This window comes from Bradysia coprophila, unplaced genomic scaffold (genome assembly GCF_014529535.1).
Source record: "Bradysia coprophila strain Holo2 unplaced genomic scaffold, BU_Bcop_v1 contig_297, whole genome shotgun sequence".
Classification (NCBI taxonomy): domain Eukaryota; kingdom Metazoa; phylum Arthropoda; class Insecta; order Diptera; family Sciaridae; genus Bradysia; species Bradysia coprophila.
Window position 1 is genome coordinate 3,522,923 of NW_023503555.1, and position 16,407 is coordinate 3,539,329.

The following is a 16,407-nucleotide window of genomic DNA, read 5'->3' on the forward strand; positions in this document are numbered from 1 at the left end:
GTGCTGTGATATAATTGAATTGTTGGCGAAAGAGAATGTTAAGGTAACGGTTGCAATTTGCATAAAAAAAATTTTAGTCCGAATTGGTTCTAAAGTCTTGGTTTTCTCATGAAAAATACGGTTGAAGCTTGTTTTAACATAGCACTGCTCCTAGTAATAACACTTTTTTTAACACTCGTATTTCAAACGTCAAAAAGTTTCTCATTTTAACAATAAATTAGTGTTGTCTCCAAGAGATCATGACTACTGTTTCAATCGAAAGAAATGCAGACTGCAGAGGCTATTTCGATATTATCAGTCTACGAATATTTTCTATGTTAATGCTAAGAGCAGTGCTATGGATAAACTTATACAAATCAGAAAATGGTTTATTTATTGAGCAAAATCTTTTATAAACGATTATTACTGACTACTTCTATTGATTGAAATATAACCTATGCATGTCACAAAGTCTAGTCCTTCATTTGATGTATTACTTTTTCAAATAACAATTGTACACTCGCCAGGGCTAAACATTTTTTTGCTGTCGTTGTTGATAACAGATGTGTCTCTCGTGATGCGTGTTGACTAAGTCAATATTAGTATTCCACTGCATATTTATTGTGTGTATTTAAACAAGGATAAATTCCTAGAATTTCAACCTGCTCATGTTTGAGTGACTTATCAATTTCATCGTTCCACTATAACCATGCACAAAGGACGTACATTAACTGGTGTGTGACAAAAAGATGGATTAGTTTTCGTTGGATGTGAGGGACTCGCTTTGCGATAATGTATGTTGTGCTGCTAATCATTTTTTTCTATCTGTAGAACTTTTGTTATGGTATACCGTTTTGTGACATAGTTCCAATGTGTGAAATTGCCAGTCCTAAGTTTGAGGAAAAATAAAGGGAATTGGGTCGCACAAATTTTAACGATGAATCGTTAAGAGCAATCTACACATGGCTAAATTGTAGCCTACATTTCGGGGCAAAATTATTTCGTTCTCGCATCCTTTTTCGAAAAAGTACGACCATCGTTTGGTGTTAAAATGTGTTAGCTTCCAGTAAAAATTTAAATGATTGTGGTGATGTAACCTCAGTCCGAGAAAACTCAATATTTCACGAAAATTGACACATATTTGAGTTTTCTCGGATTTAGGTCACATCACCACAAACATTTAAACTTTTGCTGAAAACTAACACATTTTAACACCAAACGATGGTCGTAATTTTTCGAAAAAGGATGTGAGTCCACAATTATCATCAAAATAATAATAATTTTGCCCCGAAATGTAGGCTACAATTTAGCCTAGTGTAGATTCGTCTTAAAGTCTTGTGAATAAGATGAAATATCTGCAAGACTTGTAATTCTGTCACTAGGAAATTCAATTTCTATTGGCTTTTACAACTTCTATGTCAACAAAATCATTTTGTCTGGACTGGAGTTGTTGTATCCGGGGATATTTAGTCGCATTATGACTTAATTGTCTCAGCCCTGTTCATCTGTCATCGACATCAGCATTCACAGAAAGAAACAGAGTAACAGGAATTTGTGCCAAAGACTAAGCGTTACTTGGAACAACGAACAAAAAGAGTAAAAGGTTTTGTGGGCCGTTTCTGAAAGATTGAGCTTGATGAGTTAGTTTAGAAAGTAACAGTAGATTACGTATCTATGGGAGAAATGATAGATAATGGATAATATTAGATTTCGATGTTCAGGGATGAAATAATGTTCACAAAGTGTACAAATGGAATCAGGAGCTTTATTGATTAACGTCCGAATTAGGTTAATATTACAAGCGAACTGACTAAAATACAAATTTCAGCGCATACTAAACCGATATTACAGGTTACTAGATTATTCCAATTATTCAACAACCAACAGATAATGGACCTAGCACATCCATTTTTCATCACGATTCCATAGATTATGTACGATATCTTATAATACTCGGAAACCTACTCGTGTGGTTTTAACCCTATAAATTCATTTCTTTTTAAAAAAAATTTTTGGGATGCAAAATCTTGTGAAAGATGCCTACAGGATGCAGCAAAGATGCAAAGGGATGCAAGCTGGGACAACAGGTATCCCAGTCGGTCTCATCGGGAAGCAACTTCGGTAACTGTTTTTCCACAAGTGTAGAGTTGGTATATCCGAGCCGAAGGCTTGACAGTTACTGAAGCTTGTTCCTCACAAAAACACTTGTCAGTTTGCTTTTATCGTAAAATTTTTACTTCATGTAATGAATTACTTTCGCAATATCTAATGTAATCGACTATTATTCAGTTGAGTATAGCGTACGTACGAACAGGATACATCACATTGCATTCAAAAGTGCCTTACTGAACACGAATAGAAGGTTTCTATTGGAAGTCAGTAAATTAGATCGAACAGATGTGTCATCAATTGCGTAATAAATGACCTTATAAAATCAGAACTTATCGACAGTTGAAATTCATAGAACTGACGGCTAGAAAACTGACTCCAATCGACACTAATAAAAGCGTATAACGAGTGTAGGCGTTAATCGAACAAGATTATAATCCAACCATACACAAAAAAATATGAAAACAACAATTCTGCTGAATTCAATGCTCTCACATATGCTTCTAAGTCTAATGCAAAGATTTGAATTTAAAGTATTTAATATTGAAACACGGCATTTTCGAATTGTTGTAAATATTCCGATTTCTATAATAAATTCGAGCAAAATATCAGCTCTCCCAGCTCTAACGATAAACTGCGCACATAACATACAATTCAGACAATTTTTTCCTTGGATTACATTTTGCATTTTATTATTTGGTTCGCAAAACCAAGCGAAAATAATAATTTTTAATTTGAAATGCAATCGTGATTTATTCGTTCTGCATTCCACTAGTAAGTACAATAAAATATTTTTGCAAAACGGGTGTAACGGTGTGTGAATTATATATATCAGCCTTAAATCCAGAGCTTCATATAAGTGCATAATGGTAGATATATTTTGTGCATACTAATATCGGTGAATTTATGGGTGCAGGGGGTTGAATTGTTGTGATTGTACTGAGTCCAATATTCATGGATATTCATTTGGACGTGTTGCTCGATAAGCATTGGGTTTTGGTGTCGGGGTTCGAAACTTGGTAGGGCCAGAATTTTTATGTACGGTTATAAATCCATTTCACCACTAGTGACGAAAAGTATATATATGAATAGTATTTTACATAACAAGGGATAAAAAGATAAAAAGTAGAGTTTTCGTGTGAATTTTGTTGATCCGAGGCGAAGCCGAGGTCAATAAAAACTTGAAGAGACTTTTCATTTTTATCCCGAGTTATGTAATGGATTTAACATGCTGAGGGCTTCGAAAGAAGTGCTTGAAACATGAAAAGTACGGTTTTCGACGCATGTAGCATGTAAAGTCTACCACCAGTAGCGAAAAGTAAAATATAGAAAAACCCAAATCACTCATTAAAAAGTTCAGTTTTCGCAGCGCAGGCAGTTGCAGAGAAAGTGTTTTTTCTTCTTCTCTTCTAAGAACATGACAGTTTCTTGCGCCAACAGTGCCTGCTTTCTATGAATTAACGAAATTTCAAACATTCGTAGTTGAGAGAAGACGGTAGATCGTTTTACTAACTTGTATGGGCTAAATTTACACTGGGTTAAGCAGGACAATTTGCAGTTTTATTGATTTTATTGTAAACTATCCTATTCAAACGCTATCCTCCCCACGGGACAAATTCAGGGTCAGGTATCCACCATGGGTAGTTTTCTATAGGTGGTGGTGGTGGTGTTACAGTGGTAGATTGTAGGTATAATGCTGCAATTGCATCTAAAGTGACGGTAAATTTTTCTTAACAATATATTTCAGATATAAAATCAAATGAAAGGAATACTAACTAATGCTTGCCGCGGCGACAACCCCTGTTGCAATCCAAAAATTCGCTGAGAACACGTTCATGTTAGCTTTGCTGGTGCTTCACTAAAGCTTCTAATGGAAATGTTTTGTATTTTATAAGGAGAACGCTTCAACACTTCCATAACTAAACTAGTTACTGTTGGATAAATTGCATTTTACAGAACCCAATAATTTAATGAGAAATTTTTATCTAAATTGCTGTAAACTGTGAATGTGACATTGTATAGTCGCGGGTATTTGCTGGCAACAAATCGAAGCTTAAGAAAGCTTTGGAATCTACGTTACGCTGAAACTCGGAATCAGATTTTCACAGTTTCTTTTTTAGTTCCACCTTTAAATTGTAATTTGTATGCCTTACAATTTCAGTCCTATGACCAAAATAAAATCGATTTGAACGAAATTTAATTGAAATAAAGTGGGGACTACCTTAATGTGATGGGTGTTTGAGTAATTTCAAGAAGAGAAGCAATGTAAATGTTAAGTTTAACGGGTGAAAATAGGCTTAGAAACATCAAAAAGAATTGAAATTACAGGAAGATGCATCGAAATTTAATATTTAACATTATGAGCGAATGAACACAAAAAAAAGTAAAACAAAAATATCTCACTAAGGAATTCATCTTAAGGGGTCGTCTATAAATGACGTCCACTGTAAGGGGTCATTCATTAGGCTCTGCCGTGAATAGCAGGTTTCTGAACTTTCTTTTACTTACTTACTTTCCAGCGCAACATTGAGGGGTCTTTTTGCGTCCATGCGTGCTTCATGTCCTACCCGCCTCAGCCGTAGAACTTTCACCATTGCCACAAAATCCGGCTCGCCAAAATCACGTTTCAATTCAAAGTTGTAGTGTCGCAGCCACCTTTCGCCTTCACGAAAATAGTACGAAGAACCTTAACGCTCGAACGTTAGGAGCAGCTGTTCATCACTTCTCTTCACCGTCCAAGATTCGCATCCATAGATCAGAACTGGACGAATGGGCGTTTTGTAAACTTGGCACTGTGTTTTCTTCGATATGTGATTAGATTACTTTCTTTTAGCTACACTAGGATAGGATAATATGGGCAGAAAAGCTGATTTTTTGTTTTCTTAGGGACCTTCTACCAGTGGTAACTAACAGCAAAGACTAATCATTTACGATTAGGAAAAACCCTATGAACTATGTCTGACGCGGGAGTCGAACCCGTGACATATAGGGCGCGAGTCCATCGCTCTACCGATTGAGCTACCTGGACGGTTACACTAAATGTTAGATCTAATTAGAGAGAATAGCAAGGAAAAATACCATAAAATTCACGAATTTATTTACTTTGATTTATTTCATCTCACACACAGACATGTTTTGTTTTTACATTGATTTATGACTCTCAGTTTATTGTGTGAAAGCCATTCTACTATTTACATTGATTTGAAAATATATTAATTTTCCGCTAAACATTTATTAACTCTCAACTTAGGTTTTTCCTTTTCTCTTTTATTTAAATAAAATAACAATTTATAGAATTAAAAATCCATTAAAACGAATTAAATTAAGTACAACTGGTGAAGAGTATGGAACAAGAAATAAAATTGAATTTAAATACCGTAGAGTTTTAAGAACTTTTTACATTTTGATTGCTGCCGATTGGAAGTTCAATTTAGCAATCGCATCGAATTTTTAAAAAAATGTTTTGAAAATTTTCTGCAATATAAAAAAAGACACCAACTGAGTTTACTGAACAAGGATTTTTAGGGTGGATAGTTTACTGTTCACATCGAGTGTGCGAACAGTAATTTTATGGCCAAAATTTTTATCAAATTAAATAAATCACAAATCTTTGTCTAAGTGAAAGCACTCAGCAAAGAATCGACCCAGAGAATGGTATAAATGCGCTCGAACACCCCACAAACTGTGATCTTCATCGGGATAGCTCTGTAAACAAAAAAAAATCTCTGATGCGAAAATTCTCCGAAAAAATTTCCACTCTTACCATTTGTTTGAATAAAATATCCTTCTGTTCCAGCGAACGGGCCAATGCCATTGATTGTTGATAATGTACATTGTCGTCCAATGTGCCGTGAATGAGGTAGTAGTTTTTGCCACGGAACGATTCGGCCAGTGTGCTCAGTCGGGACTCGTTGTAACCTTCGCCATTGTCGGCACCGGGAAGACCCATGTATCGTTCGGTGTAGATGGAATCTTTAAAATTAAATTTTTATCAATTATGAATTGCCTTGAACAAAAGTTGTTGGTGCTGTTAGTGGTTGTCGACATAATCAATCTGAAAATTAGTGATCGGTCCAGGCATTATCAAATATTATCGTTATCATCAGTCATCACAGTATTCGAGTTTTCACTGTTTTATTACTCAGTTAGCTTAATTAACTGCTCTGAATTGGCAAAATAGAACGGTCGTTTGGTATCATCGAACTAAACACCAAGACTTCTTTGCATTTACGTGCATTTGACTGAGGAGTGTGGTGGGATCACGAATAAACTGCTATAGTTCGGAAACGCAGTGTTTTAAGTTCGACTAGTTAATTTTTGTATAGCACTAGTCGCTAGTCCTACGTTTTCCATACGAGTGTCACTGTCACGGTGACCTTGAACCTTGAAGTAAAGATCAATGGTGATGGAGAAAATTCGGTGTCCTTTTGATATATCTAGTCAGAGCTTATTTTCAGGAATTTATTCGAGAATTTCTGTGATTTTGAACAATTTTAAGAAATTTAAGAATTTCGAAAATTCAAATTCCTAATTCGAGAATTTTCAAGAATTTTTAGAATGCACAAGCATAACACGTTTGAAAGGTAATCGAAAATACAGTGCACTGTCATGATGCAGTTGAGAAACAGTTGCTATTAAAAGGTCAGAAGTCAGAACCGATTGCCGATTTTTCGTTCTGATTATTGGTTATGTGTACTGAGATTCTACTTAAACAAAATCCAGCCCAATAACCGTTTTTCATATTTCCCAAAGATAGTCAGTGTCTATGTGTCTTTAGTATCTCGGCACGCTACGGCGAGCTTGAACGAATTTAAATAAATTTTCGTGCATATTGGGCCTCTGGCAATCGTTCTCTTAGAACCCACTCTATCTTAATTTTATTTTCCATACCTGTTGGTTTAAAATTTTTGTAAAAACTGATACCAACACACCAGCATTTGCGTATCTGGATTTTAGAAACCACAATCGGGCAGTGTATCATACAGTGGATTTACACTTATAAAAACCAGTTCATACAACTAAGATAATTTTTAGTCATTGTCAAGTGTAGTACAAATAATGCTGGTCAACGCACTTCAAGCAAAAGTGTTTTTAATGACAGTTGTCGAATGGAGCACTTGTTCTTGGTTCCTTGGATACAATGTCCAGTTTCAATACAGTGCAGTTGATAATGACCACTTTTATGAAAACGTTTACACTCGTATAAAAGCTGGGCTACCCTTCTAAAAGCTAATTTTTCTTATTGTAAGTAGGTAGAATTATAATTAAGGAACTCACTGATAATTTGACCTACAACTGATACAATGTTATCGTAGCTTTCCGTAAAAGGTTAGATCTTGAATCACTCCTTCTTTCAAACGAATCTGAGGTCAAAGTAAGCCCTAAAATAAATTTTATGTGAAAAAAACTTTAAACCGGTTTGCAGTTGTTCAACTTCAACATTTTTTTCTTCTCGTTCGATATTATTTAAAAAAAAATTAATAATGAAGATTCCCAGTCCCTACAACAATTTTCGGAAAAGACGAAATCGAAAAAATACGAAAAAACCAAAATCAGCCAGAGCTGAAGCATTCGCACGTCGAGAATTTCTTATAATTAGAGAACCAAAATTAGCCCGTACTCCGAAACAAAATGCATTCAAAAATGTAATCACCGTCGAAATAATACAGAATAGGGGCGAAGGCGATTGCCTTTTTCTATCAATATTGCAACATCTACGGTACGAGAAATATCACCCGTTACCTGCCAGTGCTGACGAGGTACGACGGGCTATCGTTGAGTTTACGATTAACAATTGGGAAAAGTTTAATCATGCATTGATTAATTACGAAGAAGAATTTCAAGAACTGATTTACGATGCGTTATGTACCGCTACATTGGAGGTTGCAGAAACTTGCAAAGAACTATACTATAACCATATGATACAGCCATCCGTTTACGGAACCCACCTTGAATTATCAGCAGCTTGTCTATTGTACAACTTTGAATGCAACCTCCTAAACATACATTCAAAACTCGATTCAGGTCGAACGCTATCGATATCTTCAGAAAACGATGCGTTTGGAATGGATAAAGGAAAATGCTTTATGCTCTTCTCTGGAGAACTCTTGAGAGGACACTTTGAATACTTGAAACCATTCATACCACAGCGATTCGTTGGACGGGTAGAAAGTGGTAAATACGAAATTGAAAGGGTAAATCGTAATCAATATGTAGTAACATACCAATCAAAGTCCTGAAACGCCTGAAACGTTGTGAAATCGTGAACTGCTTGAAGTAAACAAATTGTGCGTTACGTCCACAAAATTAGTACCGTCTTTTCATGACAAATTGAGGAAATCGATTCTTGAAATTCACTGAGCTTCACGAATCTTCCTGTACTGCTGATGTAGTTTAGGATGTCGTTTGGTTGCAAAGATTTAATTAGATGATAACTAACAGTGAATCCGCCCAAGAACTTTCTCCTTGTGGTTATGAAAGCAGGGCAGTAGCTCAAGTAGTGCTTAGCTGTGTCCTTAGGAACGCTTCATTGTTCGCAGCTAGTATCCGCGTGTCTGCCGATAGTGGTTAAATGATCATTTACTTAAAGGGTTTTAGAGGGATTCTTTTTAAAAACAGAAATTGGAACCTAAAAGCCTTTAACGGCTGGTGAAAACGTTTTGGTTTATGTTTCAACGATGTTGGCGACAAAAACAAGCCGTTGAAGTGAGTAAAGCTTCTAATCGAAAATTTCGAATTGTATCCGAATCACACCTCGGATCGGATCGGATCCGTTAGAAAACTTCGTGGAGTAAGACGTGGTTGAACTCATAAACCCACTATCAACCGTAGTCTCGAAGAATAGTGACTGGTAACTGCGTTCTCTGAAGATTTACATAATCTCGAGGTCCCATCATTGAGTTTCTGTGGATATCTGCTAAATCGTTACAACTTGCACTTTGGGTGACGCTGATCATAACGTGACGGTTTCTCATACAATAAATTAACTTATCGTAATGGTCACCAGGCAACAATTTAAAACTTTTGGAAAGTATACAAATGGTGGCATATTGTGGATAGGTATCGGTGCCCTGAGTACAAATACGCATCCACTGGTCCGAATGATGTTCCGCGGCAACCACTTCAAACCAAATCGAAAAATCAATAGGAATGAGACAGTTATTGGTGCAGCAGGTCTTTATGTTGCCGTAAGTTCAAATAATCACTACATAGGTCTCTTCTACCTATCGTCAGTACAATATTGAAGGTAAATGTGTCTGAGAATTTTTTGGGACTAACGGATGCGTCTTTCGTACTAAGGGCACCGAGACCTATCCAACGCATTATGCCACCATTTATGTAAGCCTGTGTGGCCTAATGTTATCCGAGTTGTCATCAAAAGTGGTGCGTTCCCCGCGCATCTAACAAGTGACGGTACGCGTGACCTGCGCAAGTTTACAGCCTATGCATTTCTCATCTTGGATTCAATTTCAGGAAATCGGAAAAAATGTGTCAATTCATTGATGGGCTGAGTTGGATCAGTACAGAAGGTGCTGTGCTTTGTTTGGTATAGACATGACTTTGTCTGTGATTGAGTGAAACCGAGATTACATTTGATCATTTCATCCATGATTGTCGTTTGTCTATGTTGTTACGTTCGTGCATTAACGAATCAAATACTGAATCGCTTGATTGCTTAAAGACCGTCAAATGTAAAATGTATGAGACTTTAAAAAAATATAAATGGACAGCCACACAAGCCTTCGACAGCCCTGATGTGTTTCCCTTAGTTATCACTCACCATAATAAGTCCAATCAGTAACAGGAGCAACTGACGCTGCACACTTAAACACTCCTTCCGTGTCTTTAGCTAATGCCATACCAGCTGCATAGCCTCCATAAGACCATCCCCAAATTGCTACCTTCTCTCTATCGATGTAATTGAGGACGTCTGGTAGTTTCCTGTTAACACCAAAATGTTTAATCTCGATTGACAGCAGGGCCAATATTATTGCAGGAAATTGAACTCACTTTGCTGTTTCAATTTGATCATCCACCTCGACCGTTCCGAATTTCCGGTAAATTTGATTCAACAATTTGTCGCCTCTGTTGCCCGAGCCTCTGCCGTTTATGTGAGCGTAGATAATCGATTTGTTTGAGGCTAAATAGCTGCCATAATCCATTTCCCACTTATCGTATCCGTTGTACGAATCTGGACCAGCGTACACATACACCAACATCGGATACTTAATCCTACCAGACAAATCAGCACCAGGCGGTAGTTGCAATTTCACTTTGGCACTGAATCCATGGCTGAGTTCAACGGTTAAATGTCGAATGGTCGGTGTCGATACGTCCGCTAGTATTTGTTTTACCTCCTCATTTCTGTCCCACTCCACTTGAGTCTGAATCGTAACCACCGAATTGGCATCCACTTGCCAAACGTAGACATCAACACTCGGCAAAGATGGTCCTTCACGACTCAGTACGAAACTGTTTCCGGTTTTGCTGAATTCGGCAGAGAAATAAGTTTGCGGAACACCATCGATGACAATGTTACAGGTTAGGCATTGCGGTGTTTCACCGGCCAAAGCTTTGATTGCATAGATGTGCTGGATTTCGGATTGGCTTTCTTGATTGGCCGAGTAGAATATGATGTTTGATGGGGCATCCCAGTGGAGTATTCCAGTGACCACATACCTTCCACTGGTTACAACCACCTCGTTTGCGTTGCTGGTTGTTAACAGTGTAATGTGTCTATAACCACCAGCGTCACCCTACAATGATTTAAAATTAAAATTTCAACATTTTTAAGTAATGCGTCCCAGTTGAACTGTACCTGAGACTGCGAAGCGATGATTGCAAATTGTGTTCCGTCATCCTTGACTGTAATGGCATTGTATAACTCAACCCAACCATCAGGAGATGTAATTGATTTGAACTGAAATTTTCGTTAATCTCTAATTAGGGACGGCATCCCACAAATGTTAAAGCTTTTCGTACCAGATTGCAGTTGCTGTTGACACAGCTCTGTAGGTAAGCCTGATTCTGAACTCGATTCATCCAAACCGATATGACCGTGTCGTTATTCTGCCAAGCAACCGAAGTGACTATATTTTCGACATCCCTTACAGGTTCGGGAGCCGATATTTCATTCTTTGGAACGGGTTGACCGACTGTAAGTCCGCTCAAATTAACGGAATACAATTTCACTGTTGGATTTCTTGTGCCAACCTTAAACGAATTTCATTATTGTCGGAGCTTTACATCTGAAAGCCGTCCATGTACCTTTGGATAATGCATTGGCACTAGATGAACGTATTGGTATTGAATCGAACCAGGTGGTCCATAGATTTGTAAATGCATCACTTGAACTTCAGTATCGTTAAATTGAACGTATGCCAGCTTGGTTCCATCCGGTGAGAACCATAACGCGGTCTTCGAAGAGAAAACTTCCTCTGGAATGGTGTAAAGGGAACATTCAGAAAAGAATTGTAAAATGTTACAAAATACCGACCCTCATACACCCAATCACAGACACCATTGAAAATGACTGGACCACCATCATCAGTGATAGTAATTGGAGCCGATGTTACGCTTTGCTTGTAGTAGATGTTACGGTCATTTGCTACGAATACAATTGAACTACCAGTTGGGGCCCATTCGGCGAGAAGAAGTCTGCTCTAAAAATTGGAATTGAAAAGGAAGCTAAATGAAACGAGAATGTTGTTAATGGTCGGGTGTGTCTCCTTGATTTACAGAAAAGTTCCCAGAGTATTTTTAAGTAGGGGTGCTAAGAGCACTGCTATGTCTAATGAATAGTAGGAATTATGACCACAATGGAAGTGTTTGTACAATGAGGTAAGTGCATAGAGTGACTCTTTTGAAAATAGTCTCGTCGAAATCAGACGACTTGGCCCAATGAGTATGCCTAAGAAGATCTCAAAACCGGGTTCAAATCTCCTTATAGCATCTTAGGTCGCCTTCGAAAATCTAGAAAATGGATTTTTCGTACAAATTTTGAGAACGCACTGCAGAGGAGGCATATGGTCGATAAGAGTACCATTGGGAAGCTGATTCCAAGAAGATATGGATTGGCTTGAAAATGACGCTAAATATTAAAAAAAAAAAAATGAGAAGCCTAGTGTACAAAGGTAGCCTACAAGTTCATGAAATGTATTCACTTAAAGTGCTGCAGAGGCGACCAAGGTTCACAGAAACTTCTATATTTTTTTAAACAGAATTCATAACTAGTCGAACTCAGCTCTCTAATGATACCCGTATCGACCATATACCTTCTCCACAGAGTAGCCAAAATATGTTCAAAAAATCCATTCACTAGATTCACTGGCGACCTATGAGGACATTTGAACCCAATGTTGAGACCTACGAACTGAGACCTATACAGGCATACTGAAATCACCCCTGTGGCTGATGTGTTCGATTTCGGCGAGGCATTTTTGTCGCACGAGAGTGTTCACTAGATTTAGAACTAAAACAAATCATTCCGAAGCCTTGACCTTGAGACAATTAGAAGATAAATTTTAGTTTCATATTTACATTCACTGTTCCATTTAGTGATGTAGCCTGAACGGAGTATACGTTGAAACCGGTCGACTCCAAGTCGACAACATCATAATTCGATTCGGTACTGTGCCGGTATATCTGAAAATAGTCCAAAATTATAATCAAAACGTAATCGCAATTGTTGTCTTGTCCGTATCAGTTCAATTCGATTGATATTTATATACCTTCAACGGATTGCTCTCTATCATCAAATATCTCTGGTCAGGTGATAGTGTATATCTGAATGCTTGCGCCAATATCTGTGTTAATAAAGATAACAGAAATTAATCTCAAATGGTTGTGGGATTTTCTCTACGATTTCTTACGCTCTCCTGGATTCCCAAAACTATTTTAAGCGCTTTCGTTGCGACATTGTACTTTACCAAGTCGTCCTATTGCAAATAAGAAAAATAGAATGAATGAAGAACGGGATGCTAGTGTGACAAAACGATCAAAATCTACTTACATTAGCGTTTCGATACAGTAGTTCTGTGTCTGATATCCAAGTTGCGTTGTTTCGCCTGGCATACAATTTGTTATCTAATATATCTTCGAGTGTGATGGCCGAAGCGACGGGCGGATTTGTTGGTGCAGGAGTTACAGTAGATGAAGAAGAGGTAGTGGTCGTATCATCGGATGGTGGATCTTTCGTTACGTAGACCACAACCACCACAAGTATTCCAATGATAATTAAAAATATTAGCGATATGAGGAGGTATTTTTTGTAGGGTCTCCTCTTCTTAGAGCCAACAAGTTCCTGAAAAAAAGATTGAGCATTAGTCAAGCCTAAATACCGTGGACTGGATATATTTTCTTAAAATATAAACTTCCTCTCTTCTACACACATTCTTTCCTTTATAATTTTCTATTACCATCGCTAAACCGAACTGGTGTGCATACGTTATTTTGCACCAGCTGGTCACATACAATTCCAAATGGGACCAGCTGGTGTAATATAACGTATGCACACCAGTTCGGTTTAGCGATTGTATGTGCATCTGTTATGAGAAGCTTAAAAACCTTGCTTTTATGCAGTACAGGCGGCGACTTTGAAAAAAAAACGACTCAGTAAGCTTCAGCTGTTTTCCAGCTGATCCACTTATACAAAAAATAGTTTTCACCGACTGTCAAGTGAGTATCAAATTTGCATTTCAAAGGTACGTTCGTCTAGTCACTACCTAAACAAGTTTGGAATCATTGGAAAGTTCAGACTAGTACTGATCAGAGTAATCAATTTTTTTTGATTTCTTGTATCATTTTGGGTGCAGAGAACTGTTAGAAGTTCGCCGAAATAGCCAAGATTTCTTCTCTGTTTTCAATTGACCACATCTCAATGTAGATGACATCTAAACCGAGCAAGACCTTTTTCCCGAAAGAACATGCAATTATCTTTTTAATGACACCCAATCCTACCATATATCTTTCGTGTACATGGAGAAATTTACATATTTGATCCCGTTCCATTAGCCACACAAGCATTGATTTGGCAAGACGGTACTAGTGACATATAAAAAAGTCCACTGGAAATGCGTCTGACTTCGTTAGGCTGGCTTTCAAAAGAATCTGTCATTGCAGCATAGTCCAAGTACGTTGTCAAGATTATCAAGATTATCGTAAAATTTCTACTTATTGCATTTTTGGGAGATACTTGTGAACGTGGTTTTAAATTGGCTTCTACAGTCAGTTTCTAAAAGAATTTACAGTTCAACACAAGATTTTAGAGACTTTCAAAGTGGTGGTAAATGGTCACGCCAGAATGGGTCATTTTCGGTTATACCTCACGATCCGAGGTTTTGATTCAAAAACCTCGGATTGTGAGGCACAACCAAAAATGACCCATTCTGGATTGACTATCAAAGATCAACACGAAAACTGACAAATGGCCAGAAATTATTCCAAAAAGTGCTAGTCAAAGTTTCTTAAAGTTTCCCAAAAACAAAATCTTTCGAATTTCTGAAAGTTTTATAGCATTTCATGAGAAAATTCGCTGATTAGGAAAATAAATTTTTCAAAGAGTTGTCTTGCGCTACCGACTCCCACCAAGTTGACCTGTCACACACGGATATTCATCTGTTATCGCTAACGACGACAAAAATAGTGTAAGCTCTGGGTAATGATGGACCATTTACATTGTGAAATGCATGTTAAAAATATTGAAGTACAAGATTAAAAATATTTTGATCGGTGGAAGTAATAGACCCGATAATAATAGTGGTCACATGCTTGCCGTCTGTAACAGCATTGATGAATGTCTTCTGATCTTGAGTAAAGAAGAAGCAAGAATTTTTTAAACTCCAATTTATCCTCGTGCCCGACAATTTGTGATAAAAAATTCATTAAACAACACTAACAGAAATTAAAAAAAAGCAGACGTCAAGTATGCTTTAAATGAGATATGATACCTACAGGCCCAAGCACAATGATTACAATTATTATCTGATGGGTACACCAAAAATCGTTTTAAACTAAAAGTCAGATGGCTTTCGAAGTATAATGAAAACTAAGTCAATGCCACATCAAAAACGAATTATATGGGAAATATATTTCCTGTTATTACAGCAGCAAGTGCTGTATAACATTACGAAGCTGCGTCAATACAATTTACAAGTAAAATTAGAATATTTCAGGTAGAGTTGAATGTTTTAGAGTTAAGTAATGCATACGAAGTCAAGGTGCTACTAAATTGTGCTTGGAGCTTTGAAGAAGTTATTTCGTTTTCATGTCCTGGGCATAAATTTAAGAACTTTTCTCGTAATTTAAGAGCTCAGCATGAAAAGTTATACGCATCTGTTGTGGACGGTTGATTTAAGACACTTTGAATTGTCGTCCTCATTTCGTTCGGGCTACAACTCGCGAAATTGCCTAAAACCTTTCATCTATCACAGATACGTAAATAACTGTTCACTCTACTAGCTACTGCTACTTGTTATAAGCAACCACATTTCACACTTAAAAAGATTCTTTCGATACCGAAATGAGTTATGACGAATGACATTCAGTTCATTAACTGAATAAATTAACTTTCCTGTACATCAAATGGTAATCTCGCATTAGGTTTTTTGGGTTAAAAAGCAGACTTTTTTCAAAGGGGAAACATATTGTCTAAATATAGTTTAAATTTGAAATTCAAATTAAATTATTTCGCCATCATTGGCAATGGCTTGTATTAGAAGTGTCTTGAATCAAAAATATATTTCAGAAATTTCGTTTAATAATTTGTAAATTTGTAAATTTGTAATTCCCAATGTATTTTCATTTAGATTTAGGTTGAGATGGGCTCTGGCCTCACCTTTGGTAATGTTGGTGCATGAACACCGGCATATAAAGGTAGTTCTACGCGCTGATTGAGCGGTAATCTCGACGAAACCCTTTTTGGAAAGGAAGAGCTGTTAAGCTTATGGCAGGTAAGCTCTCTAATCTAAAGATATGTTATTCTGTATTTTCATTTATTGCTTTTTACGAGTCTGCTTAGAAAATTGTATTGCAGGCAAAACGTATCACTATGTGGGGACAAATCAGTAGGTAGGTTAAATTCGATTTTATTACCCAAATAACTACCTCGTGCCAAATTATATAATTCCCAGAATCCAGCTACGACCCGATGCTGTTCCTTTGAGTTTCTTGGTTTAAATTATATTTACGGTTGAGTCGAATTGAGTTGAATAAATCTCACTAATTTTTAATTAAATTATTCAACAAAAAAGATGGAATGTAACTACTCGTCATTAATACCTATTATGAGACAAATTTTATAACAAAATCTATTCTAAAAAT

At 37.0% G+C, this 16,407-nt stretch overlaps 1 protein-coding gene and 2 long non-coding RNA genes across 4 annotated transcripts in view; 1 reads left to right on the top strand and 2 right to left on the bottom strand.

The window, feature by feature from the left end:
- Window positions 1-3,626: 3,626 nt before the first annotated feature.
- On the bottom strand, window positions 3,627-3,988 carry LOC119078607. Its single transcript, XR_005088037.1, has 2 exons — window positions 3,865-3,988; window positions 3,627-3,796 (listed from the first exon to the last, which is right to left on the bottom strand). It is a non-coding gene; the product is annotated as an uncharacterized LOC119078607 (long non-coding RNA).
- A 180-nt stretch (window positions 3,989-4,168) lies between these two features.
- On the top strand, window positions 4,169-5,316 carry LOC119078653. Its single transcript, XR_005088039.1, has 2 exons — window positions 4,169-4,534; window positions 4,608-5,316. It is a non-coding gene; the product is annotated as an uncharacterized LOC119078653 (long non-coding RNA).
- The window catches only part of LOC119078652 (venom dipeptidyl peptidase 4), a 36,433-nt gene continuing 25,199 nt past the window's right edge, over window positions 5,174-16,407 (bottom strand). For both annotated transcript variants that reach the window (XM_037186247.1, XM_037186248.1), the window contains exons 3-14: window positions 13,100-13,390; window positions 12,960-13,025; window positions 12,819-12,893; window positions 12,628-12,732; window positions 11,585-11,750; window positions 11,356-11,525; window positions 11,071-11,301; window positions 10,907-11,008; window positions 10,099-10,844; window positions 9,869-10,029; window positions 5,852-6,060; window positions 5,174-5,793 (exon numbers count right to left, since the gene is read on the bottom strand). In XM_037186247.1, the coding sequence (XP_037042142.1) occupies window positions 5,689-5,793; window positions 5,852-6,060; window positions 9,869-10,029; window positions 10,099-10,844; window positions 10,907-11,008; window positions 11,071-11,301; window positions 11,356-11,525; window positions 11,585-11,750; window positions 12,628-12,732; window positions 12,819-12,893; window positions 12,960-13,025; window positions 13,100-13,390 (2,427 nt within the window). In that variant the 3' untranslated portion in view covers window positions 5,174-5,688. The remainder of the gene's footprint in view (window positions 5,794-5,851; window positions 6,061-9,868; window positions 10,030-10,098; window positions 10,845-10,906; window positions 11,009-11,070; window positions 11,302-11,355; window positions 11,526-11,584; window positions 11,751-12,627; window positions 12,733-12,818; window positions 12,894-12,959; window positions 13,026-13,099; window positions 13,391-16,407) is intronic.